Source organism: Oncorhynchus clarkii, chromosome 10 (assembly GCF_045791955.1).
Source record: "Oncorhynchus clarkii lewisi isolate Uvic-CL-2024 chromosome 10, UVic_Ocla_1.0, whole genome shotgun sequence".
NCBI lineage: Eukaryota > Metazoa > Chordata > Actinopteri > Salmoniformes > Salmonidae > Oncorhynchus > Oncorhynchus clarkii.
The window spans coordinates 5,450,412-5,477,583 of NC_092156.1; the positions used below are offsets into that span (position 1 = coordinate 5,450,412).

The window sequence follows — 27,172 nt, forward strand, 5'->3', positions numbered from 1 at the left end:
AATCTTATCCGGCTATGATTGGGTTTTGTAGTGGCTTAAAAAAACAGGGCATATTATATGTGAACTACAAGATGAAAACCTATTGACAGAATTCAAGCTTAACCATAACGACAATGGAGGTTTGTGTATGTACTGTGACCTTGATTGCTTAATAATTACGTATAGCCTACTGTGGAAAGAACCAGCACAACGGATTTTTTCTTTTGGACTAAATTATTTAGTCTGCAGAAAAAGTGGTTGAAACTATTTCATGGTCCGTTGATCAATTTGCTACTTTCCAAATAGTGTTTCGGTCTTTGGAGGAATAGTGTATGACGTAGCTTTACTGCGCATGCAAATAATAGAACAAAGTGATATTGTGAGGAAATTAGTTGCTATTACAATTGCGAATGTATTCAAGAACTGGCGTAAACACGATGAAAATGTAAATCATAATTTGCTTGGAGTTGCTGCAAAAATTTGGAGTACCACGCATGCGCAGTGGTCCCCTGTACCTTATACATTTTTAATGGCAATGGCTGCGTTTCTCATCTAAACATCTCATGCGAAACAACAAACCTATAAATACGACATTTCTTTGCACCTCTGACAAAAGGCGTTATCGATTTAGTAATAGTAATCGATCGATTGCGATCTACGAAAAATGGATCGGCTGTAGAATTTGAAGATAGAAGATCTGTCATTTTTAACCCTTTGCATTCCATGATCCACACACAATCGAGGTACAGTAATTGCTTGGTTTTATGAATTACTTTAATTAGCCATGTTTTTAATGTTATCGAAACATCATCAACATTTCTGAACATATTACTTGTAAATGAGCGCGTGGTAAGTTTAAATTTAATTTCCTAAATGTGTTGCGAAAACGAAAGCTTTTGTGTCAGGATTGTCTGCAAAATACAACGAACAACTAACTGATTTAATATATTTCGCTGAAAAAGAGGGTAGGCATTACTAGGCAACTGTGATGTGGGAAGGCTAGTCCATTTTAACTCTCATTGTAACATTGAGTCTTTATCATGACGAGCTGCACCATCCCTGCACGTTCAACGAAGCTAGCATTGGATGTTGACAATAGACCATTACAAGAGTCAAGATATTCTATACTTTTATAGTTTCATAATTCATTATGGGTGCAGTACAGAAGTTGTCTCTCATTTGAAGTATTCTACACCAGCATTGATTTGTAACAGAACAGCCAAAACACAATATGCCACTACTGACTAGTCAACTAGTTTGTGGATGAGACTGGAATAGGATTCCTGTGTCTACTCTTAACTTGCACTACTAGCATTAGACCTGTAAAAAAAAAAAAGGTTATTCATTACATTTGAAGTAGTTTAGCATTTTCTCAACAATACATCTCTTGTATCCCATTGTTTTCTCCAGCAGAAGATGATACGTCAGGTGACCAACAACAATGACTATTGCATGAGTGGCAGGCCGTCATGCCTGGCAGAGGATGGCCGACACCCCACCAGTCACTTTGACCTATGCACTGCCCAGTCCAACAAGTTCTACCAAGCTCCCCCGCCCCCTCCCTTGCAAATGACCTTGCCCCCTCTGCCCCTGCCACCCCAGAACAACCTGAAACCCATGCCCTGTCAGAGGCAGAATGGCCTCAGTGAACCTCACCCCCAAGCTGTTGGAATTACGAACAATGAGAAGCCAGAGGACTCCAAGAAAAAGAAAAACCCGGGGAGGTCTGGAAGGAGAGGAAGACCTTCGGGGACCACTAAATCAGCAGGTTACAGGACCAGCACAGGGAGGCCTCTAGGAACCACCAAGGCTGCCGGGTTCAAGACCAGCCCAGGGAGGCCCCTGGGAACGACCAAGGCAGCGGGATATAAGGTCAGCCCTGGTAGGCCCCCTGGCAGTATCAAGACCCTGTCTCGCCTCAACAAACTAGGCTATGGTACGTGTAGCGCCGCAGCATTCCCCTACACTATGATGAACAAAGGCAGCCTCTGCGAACCCTCGTGCAAGGAAAAGGAGACCAACGAGTAAAGTCCTACTTTTCTCATGGCTTGTTGGAGAAATAAAAGGCTGCATGTCCTAAGTGCTGTCAAATAGAGGGGTTGTTTGTACCGTTTCCCTGGTTGAGTGTACAGATGTACTATTACTGGCATGTGCCTCTTCAGTGTGCATGCTTCTATCCAAACCAGATTTCTTTGTAATATAGAGTATAGCTTATACACTACACTGAGTGGACAAAACATAAGGAACACCTTCCTAATATTGAGTTGCCCCCCCCCTTTTGCCCTCAGAACAGTCTCAATTCATCAGTGCATGGACTCTACAAGGTGTCGAAAGCGTTCCACAGGGATGCTGGCCCAATTTGACTCCAATGCTTCCCACAGTTGTGTCAAGTTGGCTGGATGCCCTTTAGGTGGTGGACCATTCTTGATACACAGGAAACTGTTGAATGTGAAAAACCCAGCAGCTTTGCAGTTCTTGATTACAAACCGGTGTGCCTGGCACCTACTACCATACCCCGTTCAAAGGCACTTTGTCTTGGCCTTTCACCCTCTGAATGGCACGCACACATACACAATCCATGTCTCAATTGTCTTTAAAAGTCTTTAAAGGACTTTAAAATCCTTCTTTCACCTGTCTCCTCCCATTCATCTACACTGATTGAAGTGGATTTAACAAGCGACACCAATAAGGGATCATAGCTTTCACCTGGATTCACCTGGTCAGTCTGGGTAATGGAAAGAGCAAGTGTTCTTAATGTTTTTTTAATTTTATTCTCAGTGTATGTGATATAGGTATAGCGTATACATTATGCGATGAAGAAATGCGGGTGTACAGTACACTAGAGTAGTTTATTGTTTGACATGAGAAAGTAAACATATTATCTTCCACGGAACTTCTTCCACTGAACTGTAATTCACCTAAAAGGATTCCTGTTCATCCAATCTCTATTGTTTGCAGCGTCTTTTCTCAATTAACTAATACAGTATGAATTTTATGCTGATGTTAACAGTAACAAAAAAAAACAGAACTATCCCTTAATTAGGATGTTACGAGTCTACACAAATTAATCTATATTTGAATTTGAACATGAGGAATTTGAACATTGTTGATACAAATCACAGCAGATGGTCGGTCTTTGTTGTTACTGTCAGAATGGCTACGTATTGAGGCTGTCCTACTATGAAATCTCTGTAGATAGTTTTATACTGTGAAATGGCTATTGTTTTTAAATCAACAGATCCTGAAGGTGCTATGTATCTCAGAACGTATTGACATGGTTTCTATTACGGCTGCAGAGCAAACTATTGTTTCACATGAACCGCTCTATTAATAGGTCTACACGTGACTAACATGGCCTTGGGGGTGCGTTCAGCAGGACGTTGTTCAACGTTCAGATAGAAAAACAGCATGTAGAACAAACACGCCTCTCTGACACGTAGAATAAGGCATTGTGTCAGCTCTTGTTTCTATCTGCTAGGTTCCAGAACGTTTTATTTCTATCTGCTAGGTTCCAGAACGTTTTGACTACTGAATGTGACCTGTTGCTGGTGTCACAGTGGTGTCTGTATGTGTTGGTCTAGTACTACACCAAATATACCAGCACAATTCCTCACAGGAAGAGATCCTCCAGTCCGCTTCATTGGGTTCCCTTCGTACTGAAACACAACATTTTACACCATTTGAATTCTAATTTGAATATCAGACAATCAGCAACTAGTGTCTCCATAGGTGCGGAGTGTTGTTTACCTGTTAAATTTGGAATTATTGATCGTTTTTGATAGCTATGATGAATACACATCAATATAGTACATGTCACTGTAATCCCAATGACATATTTACAATACCATGCATTTCAAATAATGGAGGCATACTTGCTTCGTAAGTTTTTTTTTTTGTGCTGTGATTTCTGAGGGGAACCCATGGGATGTTTTGGAGAATCAAGGTATTTTTGAGTAGGGGATATTTTTTTGGGGGGGGGGGGGCGGGGACTTGTATGGGAATGGCTGGGTTATTGTGTTTTGTAAATACCTGAAACATTTCCTCTAACTTGGTCTTTTTCCCCTGTTTTACCTCGGAGCAAGGATAGTGTCGGCTGTCCTGTGTTGTCAAGTGTCAGTGCAATGTTTTGTGTTATGATTTATTCTCTATCACCATCTTGAAGAATAATAATAACAACTTGTATAGTGCTTTTCAATACAAGTAACACATTGCTTCACATTATAAAATAATACTGTTCTTTCAAATATGATCATGTTTATTATTGAATTTTGTACAGCACTCGAGGCCTTCTCATTGAAGACCCACACAATAATTTATGCTTTGTCCATTGGAGAGATTAGTTGCATTTGGATGTAAAATAAATTATTCATTTTTTTATTGAATAATGATGACATAGGGTACTACTATGTTCAAATCAATCTACAGTGTTGTATCATCTTAACCAAAGAATCAGATGTTTTCTGCCTTCCAGTTTGAGATGTATAAGTAAATGCATGTAGCCCATAACAACTAATCAGATATTTTGAACAAATATAAAAATGAATCCTCTTAACATAAAACATTCTGTAACTTGTATTTGGGAGAGAGAGAAAAAAAAAACATGTATTTAAATCTGCTATATCTACTACAGGTATAATCAATACAATTGCTACTCAATTTCTGTTTGAAGTTGTATACAGTATGTACCCTTGCGCATCAAAGTTATATGCATTATAGTTTTTGAACACAGAAACAATAGTTGCGTATCTTGTCAAAAAGCGAAGAGCTTTTCATTTTGCATTGCAATACATTCAAAAGCCTTTTAGGTAGTGCTTATGTAGCAATGTTTTATATTACATATTACATTCACTGTTTATTGCCATACAGTATTCACAATATTATAATGTTCTACTGTGTCATTACATGTATTGTAACATACCATTCCCTTAACTGCGATGGGTTAGGTATTGACATTATAAAAACTAATGTTTGGTAAGAAATCTAAATATATTAGTTCAAGTTTAAAATGTTATTTTATGGTATAACGGAGGGGGTACATTCTGCTATGGTGTTTTGTGAATATTCTTGTTATTCATACGTAGGTTACACCCATGTCTCCATAAGAGTATACTTGATTTCTATACCAGAGTCCTCTATTTGAAATACTTGCTTCCATCACTCTGCCTGAAATATGTTTGTGAAACACAAAGCGTTTTATCCACGTGGGTATTCATTTTATTGCATTCTGTCTGCATCAAATGTAATAATGCATTTATAACATTGAGTTAGTTGCACTTCAGTTATAGGACATTTTTAACATTTATCCTGTCAACCATTAATCTTGTATATTTATCTGAAATGTTATCTTGTATCATTAGAGGCAATCATTTACTTGTAATTACTTAGGCCTATCACTGCATCCAATCAGTCAAAAATATGAAACTGACATTTTTTTTTTAGGTGAAAAAAAAAAACATGAATGGCTGGGAAGATTTGTTTAACCCATTTTGGAAATTGATGATCATTATTAATAATTTCTATGTCAAACTGTTTACATGGGGTTATCTTTTACTGTTTTTTCCCCCCGCCACAGTTTCTGCTAGATACCCGTGGATCTGTTGCAATATCTTCTAGCAACTTATTGCGACGACAAACTTCCTTCTCAGAACGTTTTATTTCCTTCTCAGAACAATTTATTTCCTTCTCAGAACGTTTTATTTCCATCTCAGAACAATTTACTTCCTTCTCAGAACGTTTTATTTCCTTCTCAGAACGTTTTACTTCTCAGAACAATTTACTTCTCAGAACGTTTTATTTCCTTCTCAGAACGTTTTATTTCCTTATCAAAACGTTTTATTTCCTTATCTGAATGTTTTATTTCCTTCTCAGGACGTTTTATTTCCTTCTCAGAACGTTTTATTTCCTTCTCAGAACGTTTTATTTCCTTCTCAGAATGTTTTATTTCCTTCTCAGAACGTTTTATTTCCTTCTCAGAACGTTTTATTTCCTTCTCAGAACGTTTTATTTCCTTCTCAGAACGTTTTATTTCCTTATCAAAACGTTTTATTTCCTTATCAAAACGTTTTATTTCCTTATCAGAATGTTTTATTTCCTTATCAGAACGTTTTATTTCCTTCTCAGAACGTTTTATTTCCTTCTCAAAATGTTTTATTTCCTTCTCAGAACGTTTTATTTCCTTATCAGAATGTTTTATTTCCTTCTCAGAACGTTTTACTTCTCGGAACGTTTTATTTCCTTCTCGGAACGTTTTATTTCCTTCTCGGAACGTTTTATTTCCTTCTCAGAACGTTTTATTTCCTTCTCAGAACGTTTTACTTCCTTCTCAGAACGTTTTACTTCTCAGAACGTTTTATTTCCTTCTCAGAACGTTTTATTTCTCAGAACGTTTTACTTCCTTCTCAGAACGTTTTACTTCTCAGAACGTTTTATTTCCTTCTCAGAACGTTTTACTTCCTTCTCAGAACGTTTTACTTCTCAGAACGTTTTATTTCCTTCTCAGAACGTTTTACTTCTCAGAACGTTTTATTTCCTTCTCAGAACGTTTTACTTCTCAGAACGTTTTATTTCCTTCTCAGAACGTTTTACTTCTCAGAACGTTTTACTTCCTTCTCAGAACGTTTTACTTCTCAGAACGTTTTATTTCCTTCTCAGAACGTTTTACTTCTCAGAACGTTTTACTTCTCAGAACGTTTTATTTCCTTCTCAGAACATTCAAGTATTTATTTCAATGGAATTGTAAGGCCCATGCTACGAACACGTTGTAATCACTATGATAGGAATTTGTATTAATTGTTTTACTATCCCTGCATGATTGTTGAGTGTTGAAAGTTGTGTAATAAACTAATTATAAATATATTTCTTGAATGATAGGCTGTCATTAGATGCATTGCAATACAGCCTACGTATCTATGTAATAGATTATGCTTTACAATATGATAATATGATAAAGGATATGATATCCTTTATGATCTAGTCAGGTCATTACAATATAAACATTTCAAAAATATTCAAACAAACAAAGATTTCAAACACAGCCTAGTATTGACAAAATGTATTCTTCCTCTGTGGTATTGACCAATTCCAACGCATAGAAATAGAATACTTAGAACAGACATCCCCTTTCAAGTCAATGACGGCACAAGTGACTCCCTAAAAACACGGCACTTTGGTAGCTTTTCAGGTTAGGAGAGCATTTTCCCTAACCCTTTCCCTAACCCTCACTTAATTATCCTAACCTGCTACGTTAATTCTCCAAATGGGTGGACGGGCGGCCATTGTGAGAGTACCTATAGCAAAGCTGGTGTATAAATGCAGATAGTTCACTCATGCCGTTTGCCATTAAAAATGGTCCGTTCCGGTCTACTTAACGGGATGGGTCTCCCATAGACACCAATGCAATAGCAGCTGGGTCTGGTCTACTTAGTTCATTGACTTTCATTGAATCAGAAAAAACAGCGAGTGGGGTGTCGCTTCCTGTTCTGTCGCTGCCCATACGCGCAAAGCACAATGTAAAAGCAAGAAGTATACCCATCAATCTGTGCTGTGATTTTTTTTAAACAACTCAACTGACATTGCAAAGAATACATTCCGTTGCATAAGCCACATCAGTTAGCGTCATTTAAATGAACATTCTACATTACCATGGAAATTATTGCATTACAATACCAGGCAGACATTGTGAATAGACCCATGATTTTAACAGTCAAATTGCCAGGGTTAGAGGTTCCAAGGCCATTCTATTCGTTATATTTCTATGGTCCGAAGATGGTATGATAAAGAATGCATCCCTATATACTTCCCGTTATGGTGTCTAGCGCCACTGATGCAATCTCCATTTGAAGTAGTCAATTTTCTTCACGATTAGCTGATCCCCCCGATGACCCAGTTGGACATGACTCTATCAGGTTTGATCAGCAAATGAAGTTGGGAGTCCTACCCAGTTGACTACATTTCATGGTGGAAGCCCCCCGTGTTAATACCACAGATAGAACAACGAGGGTTAGTTTTAAAAAAAGTATTTGCTAATACCACAGCCAATACGGTATTTTGGCCACTGGAGGCCTTTATCATTCAATTCAATGGGCATTATTGGCATGGGAAACATGTGTTAACATTGCCAAAGCAAGTGAGGTAGATAATATACAAAAGTGAAATAAACAACCTTCTCTGTGAGTCAGAACCATACAGTCATTTGTCAGAACTTGTCTTTGCCTCTGTCATTGGCAATGTTCGAGATCATCAAACCCGTGATGTAACATGGGAAAAGTGTGACTGACTGATCTACAAATCATATTGAGTAATTTGCAGATCAGTCAGTCTCGACTCGCCTTTCAAATCGCCTGCAATATCAAACATGCGCAATCTCTATCTATTGACCCGGAAGTTTTTTTTTACTGTAGTGCATCGCTTGATTTTCCCGACAGCGACTCACAACATTGGTTCCACTTATCATAAATGCCCGTAACTTATATATATTGTTGTAGCTAATAGTAATTATGTCCAGAATATCAAGTAGACTTATGTTGACATGTATTGTATGTTTTACGATTTATGTTTCTGAAATAAAGAAAGCATCGTCAGTAACAGCTCAAGGTAAGAGAAGGGGACGCCAGCAGTTAGGTAGTGTTAGCTGTTTTTATGGTAGCTAGTTAGCGAGCAAGCTATAACGTTAACTCTTTATTTTCAACTATAAAACCAGCAAAGTTGACAGGCTAGCTATCTTACTACATGCTCTTGTGTAAAGGAGTCCAAAATGGTGCCTGGTCACATAGCTTTAGCTATTTTTTTGTTGTTACATCGTTAGGTACATGTTTACCCCCAGTATCTTGTGCAGGTCAAAATATTCTAACGTTACCATTTAGCGCTAGTAACGTTAGTTGGTTGTCAGAGAGGAAGAGGCGAAACATATTCCAAAATCTCTGGTCGTATTTGACAAGCAAGCACATGCAAGCTGGATCAGTGGTATACATGTGTATGATGGCTCTTATTCGTTCTACCTCGTCTACAGTGATGGTGTATTCATTTGATTAATAGTCTAATTATTAGAACCAACAGGAACACATCTTGTAGGTTGAATTCATAATGTTGTTTCTACAGTTAACTTATGAAATTATATAATAATATGTACCTGTTGTATTTACAGAGAATGATGAAATACCAGAATTCAAGTTCTCTGAGGACGTGGGCTCTGATATGGAAAATATTCCCAAATTTGTGGGAATGGAGCACCTTGAGTCTCAGCCAAAGAGGCAGTACAAGACTGCAGAGATCGCAGACGCGGTAATGGGAACCGAACTACCTGTCAACCCAGCAGGAATCGAGTCACTGATCCCCAAGAATGTGAAAGACTTTCAGACAGGGTTCTCGCCACTCTGCGACGATGAGGCAAAATGTCCCTCACCTTTGACCCAAGAGGAGTCCAAGAATTCTGAACCCATGGAACCAGTCATATTGGGGATGGTCCACGTAGACGCCATGACAAATGAAGAACAGAACTCCACAGAAACTACAAAGACTTACAAAGTCAACTGTGATAAAAGGAACATAACAGGGATGGACAACTTCACAGTGCAGGTCCTAAATGCCTCACAGGTAATCAGATGTCTGGGCTTGTTTAACTATATGCATCATGACATGAACTAGTGTGCCTGAAATAGTAGGTCCCACTGCCTTGATACTCCCTAGACCGGGGTGCCTGAAACAGGGGTTGAAACCCGGTCCCGGGGTGTCTGGAACAGACTCCCGGTCCCGGGGTGTCTGGAACAGTCTCCCGGTCCCGGGGTGTCTGGAACAGTCTCCCGGTCCCGGGGTGTCTGGAACAGTCTCCCGGTCCCGGGGTGTCTGGAACAGACTCCCGGTCCCGGAGTCTGGTCCTGGGGTGCAGCAGTTTGTGTAGGTTTTTGTTCTAGCCTAGCTTGATTGAACTAATCATGGTGTGGTTGAGACTGGAACAAAGGCCTGGCACACACTGCAGCCATTCAGGATCTGATAGAGACACCCCTGCCATAGACCTCAAAGATAACCTGTTATCTATGTCCAATGGGATACCTACCCCCCCCCCCCCCCCCCCCCCCCCCCCCCCTACAGGACTTGATGGAGTTCCTGAATGTAAACGGCACAGAATGCTCTCTGGTATTGTTCTTCACTACCTGGTGCCAGTTCTCTGCCAATCTGGCACCTCACTTCAACGCACTGCCCCGTGTCTTCCCCGGCATGCACTTCTTGGCACTGGACGCCTCCCAGCATAGCAGGTAAACTGCCAAAATACTTTACACCGGTGCAGGGCTCTCCAACCCTGTTCCTGGAGAACTAGTCCTGTAGGTTTTCACTCCAACCCTGTTCCTGGAGAACTAGTCCTGTAGGTTTTCACTCCAACCCTGTTCCTGGAGAACTAGTCCTGTAGGTTTTCACTCCAACCCTGTTCCTGGAGAACTAGTCCTGTAGGTTTTCACTCCAACCCTGTTCCTGGAGAACTAGTCCTGTAGGTTCTCACTCCAACCCTGTTCCTGGAGAACTAGTCCTGTAGGTTTTCACTCCAACCCTGTTCCTGGAGAACTAGTCCTGTAGGTTTTCACTCCAACCTTAAACTAGCCCACCTGATTCTAACAATTTAGTTGGCTGATAAACTGAACCAGGTTAGTTACAGCCGTGGTTGGAGTGAAAACCTACAGGAGGGCAGCTCTCCAGGAACAGGGTTGGAGTGAAAACCGACAGGAGGGCAGCTCTCCAGGAACAGGGTTGGAGCGAAAACCTACAGGAGGGCAGCTCTCCAGGAACAGGGTTGGAGCGAAAACCTACAGGAGGGCAGCTCTCCAGGAACAGGGTTGGAGTGAAAACCGACAGGAGGGCAGCTCTCCAGGAACAGGGTTGGAGTGAAAACCGACAGGAGGGCAGCTCTCCAGGAACAGGGTTGGAGCGAAAACCTACAGGAGGGCAGCTCTCCAGGAACAGGGTTGGAGCGAAAACCTACAGGAGGGCAGCTCTGCACCAGTGTATCAATATGCCCCCATTTGTATCCAACACAATGAGAAAGGTCACTTTTAGTTTTCTGTCGGTGTGTTGAGCGTAACAATATCACATTTTCTTTTTGTAACGTGTTTCTCTCCAGTCTCTCCACAAGGTTTGGAACTGTAGCAGTTCCCAACATCCTCCTGTTTCAAGGTGTGAAACCAATGGCCAGATTCAACCAGACTGACAGAACCCTGGAGACTCTGGTGTCTTTCATAGCTAATCAGACAGGTATGTAAACAAAGGCAGACGAGGCATCAGTCCCCTATCATTTAGTATTGGATGTATAGTATTTCAAAATGAAAGACGGTGTAGGATAAGACCTATATAGTAGGCGGTGTCAGAGGGAAGGCCCAAAATATTGTCAAAGACTCCAGTCACCCAAGTCATAGACTGTTCTCTCTGCTTCCGCATGACAAGCAGTACAGGAGCTCCTAGTCTAGTCATAGACTGTTCTCTCTGCTACCGCACGGCAAGCAGTACCGGAGTGCCAAGTCTCGGTCCAAAAGTCTCATTAACAGCTTCTACCCCCAAGCTATAAGACTGAAACAATTAATCAAATGGCCACCCGGACTATTAATATTTAACCCCCCCTCCCCCCTTTGTTTTTACACTGCTGCTACTCAGTTTATTATCTATGCTTAGTCACTTTACCCCTACATGTACAAATTACCTTAACTAACCTGTACCACGAACATTGACTCGGTACCGGTACCCGCTGTATATAGCCTCGTTGTTGTTTTGTAATCTTAATGTTTTTTTTAATTTTATTTTTTACTTTATTTTATTTAGTAAATATTTTCTTAACTCTATTTCTTGAACTGCGTTGTTGGTTAATGGCTTGTAAGTCAGCATTTCACGGTAAGGTTGTATTCGGCGGATGTGACAAATACAATTTGATTTGGTGTTGTAAGCCTTAAAGCCCCCATGCGGTCTTTATAATTTTATTAAAAAAATCATTGCTAATGAATCATTGTTTTATTTAATGAAAATAACTCCAAAATAAATTGGATCATTTTATTTTAATCAGCCAACTTTGGCCCTTGAAATGCTCAGTCTGATTGTGTGGGCGTTAGGAAACACCTTTTAAGATATTTACAGCCCTGATCGGCTGATAGGATGGTCTAGAGCCCACCCCTTACCCAGATGAACAGTCATTGGTCTATTATAATCAACCACATTGTGACATCATGATGTGGGCCATAAGTTCTATCCCACCCGAACAGGGTAGCCTAGTGGTTAGAGCATTGGACTAGTAACCGTAAGGTTGCAAGTTCAAACCCCCGAGCTGACATCTGCCGCTCTGCCCCTGAACAAGGCAGTTCCTAGGCTGTTCCTAGGCTGTCATTGAAAATAAGAATTTGTTCTTAACTGACTTGCCTAGTTAAATAAAGGTTAAAAAAAAAAACAGTCTGAAATTTCAGGCATTTTCAAACAGCTCTTACACAAAAAGGAAATGATCATAATTTTCATAATTTGAGTGTTCTTTTGACCTCATAAATCAAATCAGTGTGGAAATATCATTTAAAAAAAAACAGGAAAATCTAGTTTAACTGCACTGCCCATCTGATGCATTTCCCCCTGCCTGACAGAATGTAACCTTGGGGACTCATCTGCTTGTTCTCATAAATGTACTTCCAATATTTGAAAGACAGTTCATTGGTATTCATTAAAAGTGTTTTTAAATCTGTCTCTTAAAGGTTTCGAAGTGAGCCCAGATCAGAATGTAACAGAGGAGGATTTATCTGGACCTCTTCCCAATGTCCCAGTGAAGAGTATTGATTGGCTGCTGGTGTTCTCCATCTTGTTCATCTCCGGCTTTACCACCTATGCCATCCTACGGACTGACAGCATCCGCTGGCTCATCCCAGGCCAAGAGCATGAGCACCAGGACTAATATTTACAACCCAGAGACTGTAAGCCCTGTGAATAAAAGTTCCTCTCAAAGTGAGAGTTGTTGGGCATAAAGTGTGGTAAACCTGGACATGTATTCAGAAAGTGTCACAGATAAGGAGCGCTGATCTAGAATCAGGTTCTGCTTCAGCACATAATGAATACGATTGGAACGACCTGATCCTAGATCAACACTCATACACTTGAGACCCTTTACGAATACGGACCCAGATTTTGGAGACAGCCCAAGACACAGCGCCAGCTCAGTCCTGATGGTTGTCGATGTTAACTGCTGGCTTCGCTGTAACATAGCTACTGTGATATAGATATACATAATTGTTTGCTGAATGAATTACCCCTTGGATGTTTGAACACACATGTTCAATGAGTCAGCGTGACATGCTGTTTATTTGCAACTGTTTTGATGGTGTTGTGATTAAAAGTGTCAAATTAAACATATTTTAAATGTAAATGATCTTGACTCTTCATTTACATTACACATAAGAGTCATTGGACTTAGGTGTGTTCTGTTAAGATCCCCAATCTGTCATTCATAGCATCAGTCACCTAATCACCCCCAGTTTACAATTGGCTCATTCATCACTCTCCTCCCTTGTAACTATGTGTTCGTCAATTTACCCGGTAAAATAAGGGTTAAATTAAATAAGAGCCCAGATGCTCGGTCTGAACAACACGCAGCGCTTTGCGTTAAGGTTTTGGAAGCATAAGGACCATATATTTTATGTCAGAGGCAAAAAAAAACAACCTAAAGGTTGAATTGATACAAACTTTTTTTTAATAGGATTAGTGTTCCCATATCTCCATAATACAGGGCGTTTACGGAAGACACCTGTGCTAATTAGCTGTCTAGCATGTCGCTAACACCTGTGTGTAACGGAAGGCCGCCCGAAACGTGTTGTCACTGACAAATGTTGGCTGCAACTATGATAAAGCCGGTTAAAACAGTGTACAGAGTAGCTGTATATTTAGCATTTATGAAATTTTGATTTTGATGTTTCTAGAACCGTATCGCAATTGAGAATCGATTCTGAGTATTTTGCTGTTTTGGCTGCAAAAACCAGTCTTCCTCTGAAAATAACATATAAGACGTCCTTGGACGTTAAGGAGTAACCGTAGGCTCCTTAGTACTTATTGGGCTTGCTTTAACCAGGTTATACATGTGAAGGTAGGGGCACAGTGTAAGCGACAATACATATCAAGATGTGCAGAGGAATCCTGCCTACATTAGGACTTGAAATAACCTGCAATTTGAAGAGGACTTGGACAATAGAGTTTTTATTTTTTATTTAAATCAGGCAACTTCACAGGCAGCCACCGTTTTAAATGGTCGTAGCGACCATAGTTACCATAGCCACAAAGTCATAAACCCCGCCTAATTCTAAAAAAATATCTTCTTGATGTGATTTTAAACCTTACCTTAATCTCAACCACACTGCTAACCGTGTGCCTTACCACAACCTTAAATTAAGAACAAAAAGCTACGTTTTAATTTGATAATTATTGACGATATATAGACTTTGTGGCTGTGCTATCTAGTGTTTTTTTTTTTTAAACGCTAGGTTGACTACTTGTGAGCGGGGACAGGGCACGAGGATAGATCAATTGACCAAATGTTATGCATGGGTTAATGTTTACTCTCAGGGCTAGCAGTGTATGGCCGTGTGCATATCAGAGACTGGGCAACGTACTACTGCCCAGATATATATCCAAAATGGTAAGTGCTGCTGGCTGGGTCGATAACATTAATTCTAATTTAGTAGTCGTTGAGTATATATTGCAGCAAATAGCATCGTTAGATTTGCAACGTGACAGCTGCATCTGTCCCAATACGATTTAAATGAGAACCGCGATAGCGTTTTATGTGTCATTGTGCAACCGTTTCAAAAACATTGACAACAATATATCTTTATCGTGGAAGAGCTTGACTATCACAATGTAACACTTTCACCTTTGTTGCAAAATACTGTACGTCATGAAGAAGGGGGAGTGGCTAAAGGGCACGTCATACTTTATTTTCTCCAGCAGGTGGTGTAGTGACATTGCTGAGCGGTACATTGCTGACTTACATTTATGGGTCTTTCTCGTGCAACCTGTTGCACTGCTAATAGTAGTAGCTGTGTTCCCCATAATGTCATTGAATATACACTGGCTGGTACAAACTACTCAAAGATTAGTGAATGTACAGGGAAAGACGGTTATAACCATATACCTCTCAGCTGGTCGATGGCAGACGTATTACACCAACCATTATCTGATCATTTTCACCAGTGGTGGAAAAAGTACCTTACTATCATACTTGAGTAAAAGTAAAGATGCCGTAATAGAAAATGACTCGAGTAAAAGTCACACAGTAAAATTATAAAAGTATTTGGTTTAAAATATACTTCAGTATCAAAAGTAAAAGTATAAATCATTTCAAATTCCTTATATTAAGCAAACCAGATGGCATAATTTTCTTGTTTATTTTCAATTTTTACAGAAAGCCATGGGTACACTCCAACATTCAGACATAATTTACAAACAAAGCATGTGTGTTTAGTGAGTCCTCCAGATCAGAGGCAGTGGGGATGACCAGGGATGTGCTCTTGATAAGTGTGGGAATTGGACAATTTTCCTGTCCTGCTAAGCATTCAAAATGTAACGAGTACTTTTGGGTGTCAAGGAAAATGTGTGGAGTAAAAAGTACAACATTTTCTTAAAGATTGTAGTAAAGTAAAAGTAAGTCAAAAATATAAATAGTAAAGTACAGATACCCCAAAAAACTACTTAAATAGTACTTTAAAATATTTTTACTCAAGTACTTTACACCATTGATTTTCACCTAATGAAATCGGTCAGACCAGGGTTCAGGGGTGAACTTCGTAACAGAATGCTCATATACATTTTTTGGATTTAATGTAAATGGAACCTTTTATTTAACTAGGCAAGTCAGTTAAGAACACATTCTTGTTTACATTGACAGCCCACTGCAGACCCCCACTGGCCATATAGAATGTGTTGTGTTGTGTTGATCTTGACTGATCTGTCCGTTCGTTACATTTCTATATGCAATATTGTGGAACGTTTTAACTTCACTGAACGCACCCGAGAGGTCACTTAAAGGGATGTCGTTTTACACATGATTCTATATACAGCCACTGTGTTTTCTCTCCGTTGTCCCTTCAGTCTGGAGACCCCAACTGGTTGCCCCCAGCTGACAGAGAACAGCTGCTAATGGAGCTGAAGGCTACTGGCTGGGTAGAGGTGGAGGAGCGGGATGCCATCTACAAAGAGCTCCACTTCAAAACCTTTAATCAGGTGTGAACTCTGACCTCTAACCTCTCATCCACACCCTCATCCTCTTAACAATAAAGTTAACACCATCAACCTAATTCTGAACCCCCCAAGCCCAGTTTTAGGTCAGTATGTTAGAAACCCCACTGCCGTACGGAACAGGGTTAATGTTATTACAACTATGTCAGCTTACGCCCCCCCCTATCCATTGCAGTGAATGTCCCATTGCATGGAGCAGGATGTAAACCTTGTTTTTTTTTTTGTTCTGTTATTATTTCCATGCTCCACTGTTATTGTCACAATGTTAAATATATATATATATATATATATATATATATATATCCGTAGGGAAGGGTAAACTGGCAGCTACCCTTACAGCCAATGGAATAGCACCGTCTCCACGTGTTATTGCAGGTGACACTCGCTGCTATGAGTCTATTCCCCCTGCCAGTAGAAGTTAATAAAAGTCATGGTTACACCTTCCATGGCATTTGTAGTAGAGGAGCTCTGTAGAGACAGTTGGGAGTGCGATATCCCGCTTAGTTTGGTACAGTGTGTGTGTGTGTGTGTGTGTGTGTGTGTGTGTGTGTCTCCCTCCACTAAAGGTAGTGACTTCCTAGTCCTGTTATACTGCTCTTTTGGGGGGCGGTGGACTTCAGACTTGTTACCGGAGGATCAGGAGAACGACAGCTGGAATAGTTACTATCGGAAACAGACAAATTCATGTGTATTTTGTAGCTGATTGGTTGCAGGTGCAGTGAGGGAGGGACAGGTTTTTGGGACCCCCCCCCCCCCTTTTTTTAAATCAGTCCTGTCTGGAGTGTGTAATCCCTTAGAGAATTTTATATATATATATATATATATATATATATATATATATATATATATATATATATATATATATATTGTAACCTTTTATTTAAATAGGCAAGTCAGTTAAGAACAAATTCTTATTTACAAATGAGGTACTTTTTGTGTAATGACGCTCTCCTGTTTCCAACCTCATACTAGATAAGTAGCCTCTGTTCTTTAGTTTGTATGTTTGTTTTTTACACCTTTGCTTGTGAGTCAACATTTTCTCAATGAGTAAGGGGTGAATTTAAAAAACATTTTGAACAGTGCAGATGCATGTATCTCAATCAGCAGAGTGACCTTAAAAATCCATCTGCTCCCTTCAAACCAAGGACCAAGGACCAAGACAAGAAAATGGAAACGTGAAGTTGTGTTTTTCACAAGGTCCATGTTTTATCATTTTTTATTTTTGTTTTTTGTAAATTTGTCTCTTTTTTTGCTCTTCCAGATGTAAAGTGAAGCATCTTAAGGCCACTTAGCGGACGTTGATCCAGTGGTTAGCTGTTTTAGCCCCTAACATATTCTGTTTTTACACTTTGCTGCTTTTGAAGTCACAGGCTGGGCTCTGACCCCCCCCACCCCATCTCCCCCCCCTCCATCTCCCTCTCTGGCTCTAAAGCCTCTCCTCTTACCTCCACATGCCACAACACATTAACATGAGGCAGACCAGAGGGGCATTTGGCAGCAATTGAGATTTTGATCAGAATTATTTCTTTCACAAACAATCAAATTGGTTAAAATGTTTCATCTGCTTCGGAAACCACGAACAATCCCGCTTTGCAACATTCCCTCCCTCCCTCCCTCCCTCCCTGTTCCTTGTTTGTGCCTCATGGTGAATGGGGACGAGCTTCAGTTGTTCCAATTTGACATCTCGTCCATTTTTTTCCCTCCGTTGTTCTCCCTCCTTTCTCTTATATATTTTCACAATTTGTGTTGTTCGTTATTTTCTTCCCATGGCTGTTCTTTAGGGCCTTTTACCAGAGGGGGATGAAGAGTGACTTGCTGGCTGATTTCCATTTGCCACTTATCTCCAAGTGATGGGCTTGACGAAATCAGATCCCCATGAGTTTTTAATGAGTCACACATCCCTTTTCCATAAAGGGATCCCTTCCACACTTGTCCTCTGGGGGGAGCTAGTATTTTACCCATCAATTCATGTGTAAAACAGAGAGGATGGACAGTGGAGAACAGTGAAGGCTGTGTGCCACTCACAGTTGCCAATCAGGAATAAACAAGACAGTGGGGTTTTAGTTAACATGTTTATTAACTTTGATTACAGCAGCAAGTGGAAGTCTTGTCATAAATAATGCTGTAACAAAAACCAGTAGTAATTTATCTACAGAGAGTGGGGTACAGCACATTCTTATTTGTAATAGTCAGAGAAGTAAATGTGAGTTATTTTCCTTGTCAAGCCGGAGAAAAATCTAATCCCTTTGAACGTTGAAATCCCTTTTCTGAAGCAGTGCTTGTTGACTGGCATCCAAACGGTCTCATGTGGAAATGTCTCTTGTTATATTTCGATGCTCATATAATTATTTATACAGTATGTGCATTTTTTTATTTTTTATAGCTGTAGTCATTAATATTTAGAAATCTAAACTCCTTGATTTGATTTAAAAAATAATAATAATAATTTACCAGTCATCTGTTTCTCATTGAGGAGTGGGAAGCAGATGGATACAAATGACAGTATTTTAATGTCTGAATTTAAGAGGCAACATAGGCAGTAGCTATATCGTTTTGTTCCATGACCTGTGACCCGGAGTTAAATCAATGACACATTCCATCAACCTCTTAACATTCTTTCATCCACCAAGGAGAAAAGTCTAAGCTTTTATCTCCGAGCCTTGATAAAAGTCCAAGCCTACATCCCAAATGGCACCCTATTCCCTATTTAGTGCACTACTATAGCACCATATTCCCTATTTAGTGCACTACTATAGCACCCTATTCCCTATATAGTGAGTGCACTACTATAGCACCCTATTCCCTATATAGTGCACTACTATAGCACCCTATTCCCTATTTAGTGCACTACTATAGCACCCTATTCCCTATTTAGTGCACTACTATAGCACCCTATTCCCTATATAGTGCACTACTATAGCACCCTATTCCCTATTTAGTGCACTACTATAGCACCCTATTCCCTATATAGTGCACTACTATAGCACCCTATTCCCTATTTAGTGCACTACTATAGCACCCTATTCCCTATTTAGTGCACTACTATAGCACCATATTCCCTATTTAGTGCACTACTATATATTCCCTAGTGCACTACTATAGCACCATATTCCCTATTTAGTGCACTACTATAGCACCCTATTCCCTATTTAGTGCACTACTATAGCACCATATTCCCTATTTAGTGCACTACTATAGCACCCTATTCCCTATATAGTGCACTACTATAGCACCATATTCCCTATTTAGTGCACTACTATAGCACCATATTCCCTATTTAGTGCACTACTATAGCACCATATTCCCTATTTAGTGCACTACTATAGCACCATATTCCCTATTTAGTGCACTACTATAGCACCATATTCCCTATTTAGTGCACTACTTTTTCCCAGAGCACTGGGGGGAATCAGGTGCCATATGGGACATGACCCCAGAATCTCTCTATAAAAGCTGTAACCACGCATTAAAGCCAAATGGATGTTATTTTCAAACTTACAAGGTGGCTGGTGATGATTCTCTCTTCAGAAGGAGCTGCTGCCAAACCGCTAAGGAATGAGAAATCTTCTCTCTTTATTTTCAGCCAATGAGACAAAGTTCAAAGTTCACAAACTTTTTGTGTGTGTGTGTGTGTGTGTGTGTGTGTGTGTGTGTGTTTGTCAACAAGGCGATGCCATTGGTAAAGGTTTAAATCACTGGCATGTCTAGACGCTTCTATGTAATATCAGGGAGGCCCGGCCGCCTGGTTGTCCCGTAGGGTTGTCTCGATAGAGATACAGCTATCTATCTCTGGCCTGGCTGGTCTAGCGGTAATGCCACAGCCTCCGCCTGCGGCACACGCGTCTACAGTGTTGGCGTAGGTTCAAATCCGGGCCTACTGCCCATTGACACAACCTCGCTGTCTTACCCCACAGCCAGCCTCTTATCTGTTCAATAAAATCAGAAAATACCCTTAAAAATAGTTTGTTTGTATCTGTGGTTGTCCTGGGTCACAGACATGCACTGTGAGTGGAAGACATTTGCATTTCAGCTCCAGAGGATATTATCTGTCTGACTATCTGCACAGCTCCCTCAACATCCACCAGGTCCATTCTGCACAGCTCCCTCAACATCCCCCAGGTCCACTCTGCACAGCTCCCTCAACATCCCCCAGGTCCATTCTGCACAGCTCCCTCAATATCCCCCAGGTCCATTCTGCACAGCTCCCTCAACATCCCCCAGGTCCACTCTGCACAGCTCCCTCAACATCCCCCAGGTCCACTCTGCACAGCTCCCTCAACATTCCCCAGGTCCACTCTGCACAGCTCCCTCAACATCCCCCAGGTCCACTCTGCACAGCTCCCTCAACATTCCCCAGGTCCACTCTGAACAGCTCCCTCAACATCCCCCAGGTCCACTCTGCACAGCTCCCTCAACATTCCCCAGGTCCACTCTGCACAGCTCCCTCAACATCCCCCAGGTCCACTCTGCACAGCTCCCTCAATATCCCCCAGGTCCACTCTGCACAGCTCCCTCAATATCCCCCAGGTCCACTCTGCACAGCTCCCTCAACATCCCCCAGGTCCACTCTGCACAGCTCCCTCAACATCCCCCAGGGCCACTCTGTACGAAGCTGATCCCCTGTTTTTATATTCTGAGAGGTGCTCCCTGCCTCCTCCGCCAAATCTCTCTCAAGCCTCTCCCTCTCATTATTAAGGGCTCTGTTTGTATGGAGTAAGTTTTCATACAACTAAATCTGCTTAATCTGCTCAGTGGAGTACACCCCCCCCCTCCCCCTGTGTCGTCTCGAAAATGAAATGGCACTTTCCCTGGGAACTGCAGGAATCCTTCCATTGATCTGATATGAGCTGCTCGTGTTGTGAAATGGCCGGAGGGGACCTGCGAGGTGTGGCGCCCAAGCGGAGGTGGTTAGATAATCGGCCTATCAGTCTTGGTAAGACAAGATGGCCATGACGTTTGCTGTCTATTGAGGAGGAGCCAATGACTTGTTAGTTATGGAGCGTCTGTTAACCCTGTAGTAGAAGACAATTACACGACACCTTACATAAATAAGAGTTGACGGTTTTTTTTTATGAACATTTGTTCCATATGATATTTGCTTTACCAAATTATTATTATTTTTTTCATAGGGTATGCTGCACCTTTTGTCAGAGCTATAGAATGAAGTTTATTTTCATGAAATATTAAAGTTCGATGTTATGACCGTTAATCCCATGGGATTAGTATGGATCGTGTGTCCTTTGAACGTCTTGACAACAACACAGTGTTGACGCACTACTGTACCGTCGAGAGAGCCAATGTGAAGCCAATTATGAGGCAATGGAATGTATCTTCCGACCTAGAGGAGGGGAAATGTAAAGGGGGTGTGGTCATCAGCACCATCATTCCGTTTGTGACCTCTCTCTCTGTCTGTGTCTGTGTGTGTGTTTCTCTCTCGCTCTGTCTGTCTATGTGTGTGTCTCTATCTCTCTCTCTCTCTCTGTGTCTGTCTGTCTATGTGTGTGTGGAGTTATGAACATTTTGAAGCTAGCGTTAGTGTTGATGGGTCTTGGAGGGTAATGTAATCACCAGAGAGAGAGAGAGAGTAGAGGAGCGGGTGGGGAGGGGGGGGGGGGGTGAGTGGCACAATCTGCATGCACTTACTCCTGGCAGAGAATCCAGGCGTCCCTAAGCCTTGGACCGCGAGGCGGTGGAAAACGATCTGTAAATGTCAGGCACATGTGTTTGAAGCTAGAGCTGTGTTTCAGCCCCGGCCGCAACGAGGGAAAAGCTCTCCGACGTCAAATGGTCTCATCCAGTGTTTTATGACAATCACGGCGGTAATAGCCCAAAAATGCCAGTCAAAAAGCGGTGCGTGGGGAACCAGGGCCTACTGGCCCGTCTGTTGGGTGTTTCTGATTATTTGAGATGGGGGTCTGTGCTGTGTCACGTCAAATTAGCAGAAACTGACAGCTCGTCTGTGGGCTGTAGTAGTGTGGCCAACAGGCCGGTGCGTTGTGTGTTCCGATGGTAGGCTTCGTGATAGTTCAACACACGGGTCCAGAGCGGGAGAGTCCTTGACCTTTTGGTGTCAGTCGGAGCTGAGGGTTGTGCCTTCTCTTGTCCGAGGGGTGTTGGGATGACCTCTGGGTAACCTTGGTTAAACCACACTGGGCTGTGTCTCTATGTTCCCTATGTAGTACAGGAACCCTATCGCTCTGGTGAATTTGGGACGCAAGCCTTCTTCTACTGCCCTAAGAGACCTCCCTCCTTGCCACAGAACTTACAACATACCTGTACACATATAGGCCCAATTCTATAGCCTACAAAAAGGTCACGCATTTTATATATATTTAAATATAAACGCAATATGCAACCATTTTTACTAAGTTACAGTTCACATAAGGAAATCAGTCAATTGAAATAAATAAATTAGACCCTAATCTATGGGTTTCGCTTGAATGGGCAGGGGCGTAGCCATGGGTGGGCCTTTTGAGGGCATAGCCAATCAGAATGAGTTTTTCCCCACAAAAGGGCTTTATTACAGACAGAAATACTCCTCAGCACCCCCCCCCCCCCCGCCCCCCCCCAGACGATCCCGTAGGTGAAGAAGCCGGATGTGGCGGTTCTGGGTTGGCGTGGTTACATGTGGTCTACGGTTGGGAGACTTTTTGGACAGACTGCCAAATTCTCTAAAACAATGTTGGAGGCAGTTTATGGTAGAGAAATGAACATTCAATTCTCTGGCAATGGCTTTGGTGGACATTCCTGTAGTCATCATGCCAATTGAACGCTCCCTCAAAACATGAGACACCTGTGGCATTCTGTTGTGTGACAAAACTGCGTATTTTAGAGCGGCCTTTTATTGTCCCCAGCACAAGGTGGACCCTTGTTAATGATCATGCTTCTTGATATGCTCCACCTGTCAGGTGGATGGATTATCTTGGCAAGGAACAAATGCTCACTAACAGGGATGTAAACAAATTTGTGTACAATTTTAGATAAATGTCCAGAATTTTTTATTTCAGCTCATGAAACATGGGACCAACATTTTACTTGTTGCATTTATATTTTTGTTCAGTGAATGTCATTGAAAGGAACACTAGACTTAGTTAAGAAATAATGAACATAATCACGGTTGACTGTTACCTACTGTATACTTGTCAGTCACTAGTCTGGGAAAACCCGACCCTAGGCAACACAGGGACTAAGATCTGGTTTCAATGATGGACTCGTTTGGCATAGAGAAACTACAGTACGTCACTGTCTACGTCGATGAGGGAGAAAACAATTCTAGAGAGTCTCCCAACAAATCATGAGGCAGACATGCCAAAAACGTTGCGATTCGAAACCAAACTTTGCAGGACAAAACTTTGCAGTGAAGGTAGTGGATGCAAACACGAGCCATCTGTGAAATGCACTCTGTAAATAATATAAACTCCATCTTGATAGCTACTATTTAGTATTTAATTCAAGCGGATAAGGTGGTGAAGTAGGTAGTGACGTAGTTTCTCTATGCCAAAAGAGTCCGTCATTGAAACCCGACCCTAGTCACTGTTGCCTAGTCACTGTTGCCTAGGGTCGGGTTTTGTGACTGACTACTCTGTCAGTCACAGGGTGCAGATTAGTTCTGGTTAGCACAGGGAGGGAAATGTTTAGACAACACCTGACCTGGCAGCCTATTTAATAATCTCCATTATTGCCAATGAGAGTTGACAAAAAGCAGACTGACTGCAAACCTAAATTGGTGCCAAGGGGTCAAGTTGCAGGAATATGCCAATTACTTAAATTGATCAGGAGATGGTTTCCTTGATAACCAATTTGATCAAGTTCGCCGATCGTGTTACATCATGCCGGGGAGAAAAAGGAGGTCTCCAAATTGGTTACAACACACTAAAGACTAAACGTGACTTCCTCTCTCTCTGATTCTGCTTAGTCGGATGCCTCCCAAATGGCACCCTATTCCCTATATAGTGCACTACTTTAGATTAGGGCCCCTATTCCCTATATAGTACACTACTTTAGATTAGGGTCCCTATTCCCTATATAGTACACTACTTTAGACCAGGGCCCTATTCCCTATATAGTACACTACTTTAGATTAGGGCCCCTATTCCCTATATAGTACACTACTTTTGACCAGGGTTCCTAAGAAATAGGGTGTCATTTGAGATACATGTGTCATGTCAGTAGGTGGGTGGAGCTACAGATCTGGCTGCCGAGATGGCCTGTAAACAATGGCGTTTCAGTTTATGTAATTAACTGAGGAGGAAGTATTTAGGGGCTTAATTGAGATTGCAGTGGGAAATTGCTCTGAAATGGCTCTGCCTGATTTATTCACAGTGGGAACACGGTGCGGAGCGAGGGATTGCACCCTTCTTTGTAGATTAGAAAAACCATAATCACTCCCTTCATGCATGACTCTGATTGGAGTGCACACATGCCACCAGAAATATGGAGAAAGATGTAGAGAGAGAGAGAGAGAGAGTGTGTGGGGGGGGGGGGGTTCTTCCTGAATTTCAGAAAGCATGAGGCCAGCAGCTTACTGACTCTGTTTTCTCCTGGTTCCCTCACCTAGGCCTTTGGCTTCATGTCCCGAGTGGCTTTGCAAGCAGAGAAGATGAACCACCATCCAGAGTGGTTCAACGTTTATAACAAGGTATAGTGACACTCTGCTGTTGCCTTATTTTGAAGAGTTGAACTGCTGAATTTTATATTAGCTATGGTTTGATATCCTTCACAAATTGGCATTTTCTAGAGTTGAATTTGCCACGTGAAACAATTGTTAGGCTACAGGGAGGGCTTTCTTATGTTTCAGGGGCCATCGTACACAAGCCAAACTGATGAGCAAGGGGGCGAAAGCAGTAGCTTTCAACAGTAATTCAGACATTTTCTTGAGGAAAATCTCTGCTAATAAGTGTATTTTTTTCCCCCTCGTGTAGAAATAAGTCACAGTTGATATGACAAAAACGGTGCCCCTGAAAATCTCTCGGCATTAAGCTTTAGCCACTGAGTTACTGTGTGGCAGACCAACTGCGCTGAGAAGAATTCAACATTAATCCTGTCTTTTATTAAAGTGTCTACAGGTTTTTGGGCCTTCACAATACTTTCCACTGTGCTCTGGAAAAAGAAAAAGAGAGCACATGATATGACTTGGATGCGTAGTCTGATATGGATGTGTAGGTTATTATTTCAACCTTTTATTTAACTAGGCAAGTCGGCTAAGAACAAATTCTTATTTACAATGAGGGCCTGACACCGGTCAAACCCTAACCAGGACGATGCTAAGCCCTATAAGACCGCCCTATAAGACTCCCGGTCACGGCCCGGGATCGAACCAGGGTCTGTAGTGACGCCTCTAGCACTGTAATGCAGTACCTGTGATATGGATGTGTTGTAATTATGATCTTGTTTAGAGGAACATTTAGTTATTTTGTTTTCATATGTCATATGAAAACAGGGTAGCCTAGTGGTTCGAGTGTTGGACTAGTAACCGGAAGGTTGCAAGTTCAAACCCCTGAGCTGACAAGGTACAAATCTGTCGTTCTGCCCCTGAACAAGGCAGTTAACCCACTGTTCCTAGGCCGTCATTGAAAATAAGAATTTGTTCTTAACTGACTTGCCTGGTAAATACAAAATATTCTTCGTACTTAGTTTTTTTCCACTCTCTCTCGTTTTCAGGTCCAGATAACACTAACTACGCATGACTGTGGAGGATTGTCCAAACGGGATATCAAGATGGCCAAGTTTATTGACAAAGTTACCTTGTCCATGTAAGATGTTCCTCCTGTACATGTCACACGATTGTCGTACAACTTTCTATTTCAAATAAAAATGTATCCATTATAATGTGTAGGCCTAATCATTTTCATGAAATGCACATTCATGATGTAATTCTATCTTACAGTTGGAATGAATCATTAAATAGAACACTGGCCTAGGCCAGGGGTTCTCAAAGTGGGGTCCGCGGACCACTGCAGGTCCCTGGAGGTAGTGCAGGGTGTCTGCTGCCAGCACCAGATTTTTTAATGAATGTTACTACCAGATTAAATTACTTTTGGCCAAGCAAATCCCTGTAATAAGTTGGTGTGTGTAATATTGTTAATGTACTGAACCCTAGGCATCATGGGCCTGGGAAGCTGACAGAGATATTGGCATCCACAGTACTCCCACCAATTATACATTTTTTGACTCGACTATTCCACTCAAAGTATTATTATTTTATTTTTTTGAACATAAATGCACTGCAACAATTACAGCTGTGAGTCTTTCTGGGTAGGTCTCTAAGAGCTTTGCACACTTTGATGGTACAATACTTGCAAATTATTCTCTTTTTGTACCGTTGGTTGTTTATCATTGCTAGACAGCCGTTTTCTTGACAAAGATTTTCAAGCCAATTTAGTTCACAACTGTAACTAGGCCACTCAGGAACATTCAATGTACTCTTGGTAAGCAACTGCAGTTATATATTTGGCCTTTTTGTTTTTGGTTATTTTAGAATAATAGTGAAGACATCTAAAACTATGAAATAACACGTGGAATCATGTAGTAGCCAAAAAAAGTGTTAAACAAATCAAACAAATCAAAATATATTTTATATTTAAGATTCTTCAAAGTAGCCACCCTTTGCCTTGATGACAGCTTTGCACACTCTTGGTATTCTCTCAACCAGTTTCATGAGGTAGTCACCTGGAATGCATTTCAATTAACAAGTGTGACTTGTTAAAAGTTAATTTGTGGAATTTCTTTCCTTCTTAATGCGTTATGAGCCAATCAGTTGTGTTGTGACAAGGTAGGGGTGGTATATAGAAGATAGCCCTAATTGGTAAAAGACCAAGTCCATATTACTGCAAAAACAGCTTAAATAAGCAAAGAGAAACTACAGTCCATCATTACATTAAGACATGAAGGTCAGTCGATCCAGAAAATTTCAAGAACTTTTAAGGTTTCTTCAAGTGCAGTCGCAAAAACCATCAAGCAC

General features: G+C 41.2%; 3 protein-coding genes across 4 annotated transcripts; all 3 read left to right on the forward strand.

Annotated features, from left to right (window-relative positions):
- Window positions 1-85: 85 nt before the first annotated feature.
- Window positions 86-4,518, forward strand: LOC139417945 (UPF0461 protein C5orf24 homolog). Of its 2 annotated transcripts, none has more exons than XM_071166954.1 (2): window positions 86-722; window positions 1,393-4,518. In XM_071166954.1, the coding sequence occupies exon 2, from the start codon at window positions 1,396-1,398 to the stop codon at window positions 2,005-2,007; it is 612 nt and encodes a 203-aa protein (XP_071023055.1). In that variant the 5' UTR covers window positions 86-722; window positions 1,393-1,395; the 3' UTR covers window positions 2,008-4,518. The 2 variants fall into 2 exon arrangements, with proteins under 2 accessions (XP_071023055.1, XP_071023056.1); XM_071166955.1 differs by having other exon boundaries at window positions 478-722; window positions 1,390-4,518.
- Window positions 4,519-8,376: 3,858 nt separating this feature from the next.
- LOC139419398 (thioredoxin domain containing 15) lies at window positions 8,377-13,338 on the forward strand. Its single transcript, XM_071169343.1, has 5 exons — window positions 8,377-8,571; window positions 9,122-9,570; window positions 10,066-10,229; window positions 11,087-11,217; window positions 12,687-13,338. The coding sequence occupies exons 1-5, from the start codon at window positions 8,475-8,477 to the stop codon at window positions 12,881-12,883; spliced, it is 1,038 nt and encodes a 345-aa protein (XP_071025444.1). The 5' UTR covers window positions 8,377-8,474; the 3' UTR covers window positions 12,884-13,338.
- A 992-nt stretch (window positions 13,339-14,330) lies between these two features.
- LOC139419399 (pterin-4-alpha-carbinolamine dehydratase 2-like) lies at window positions 14,331-26,040 on the forward strand. Its single transcript, XM_071169345.1, has 4 exons — window positions 14,331-14,614; window positions 16,066-16,197; window positions 24,770-24,850; window positions 25,873-26,040. Exons 1-4 carry the CDS (start codon window positions 14,516-14,518, stop codon window positions 25,966-25,968), a joined length of 408 nt encoding a protein of 135 aa, XP_071025446.1. The 5' UTR covers window positions 14,331-14,515; the 3' UTR covers window positions 25,969-26,040.
- The last annotated feature ends 1,132 nt before the right edge of the window (window positions 26,041-27,172 follow it).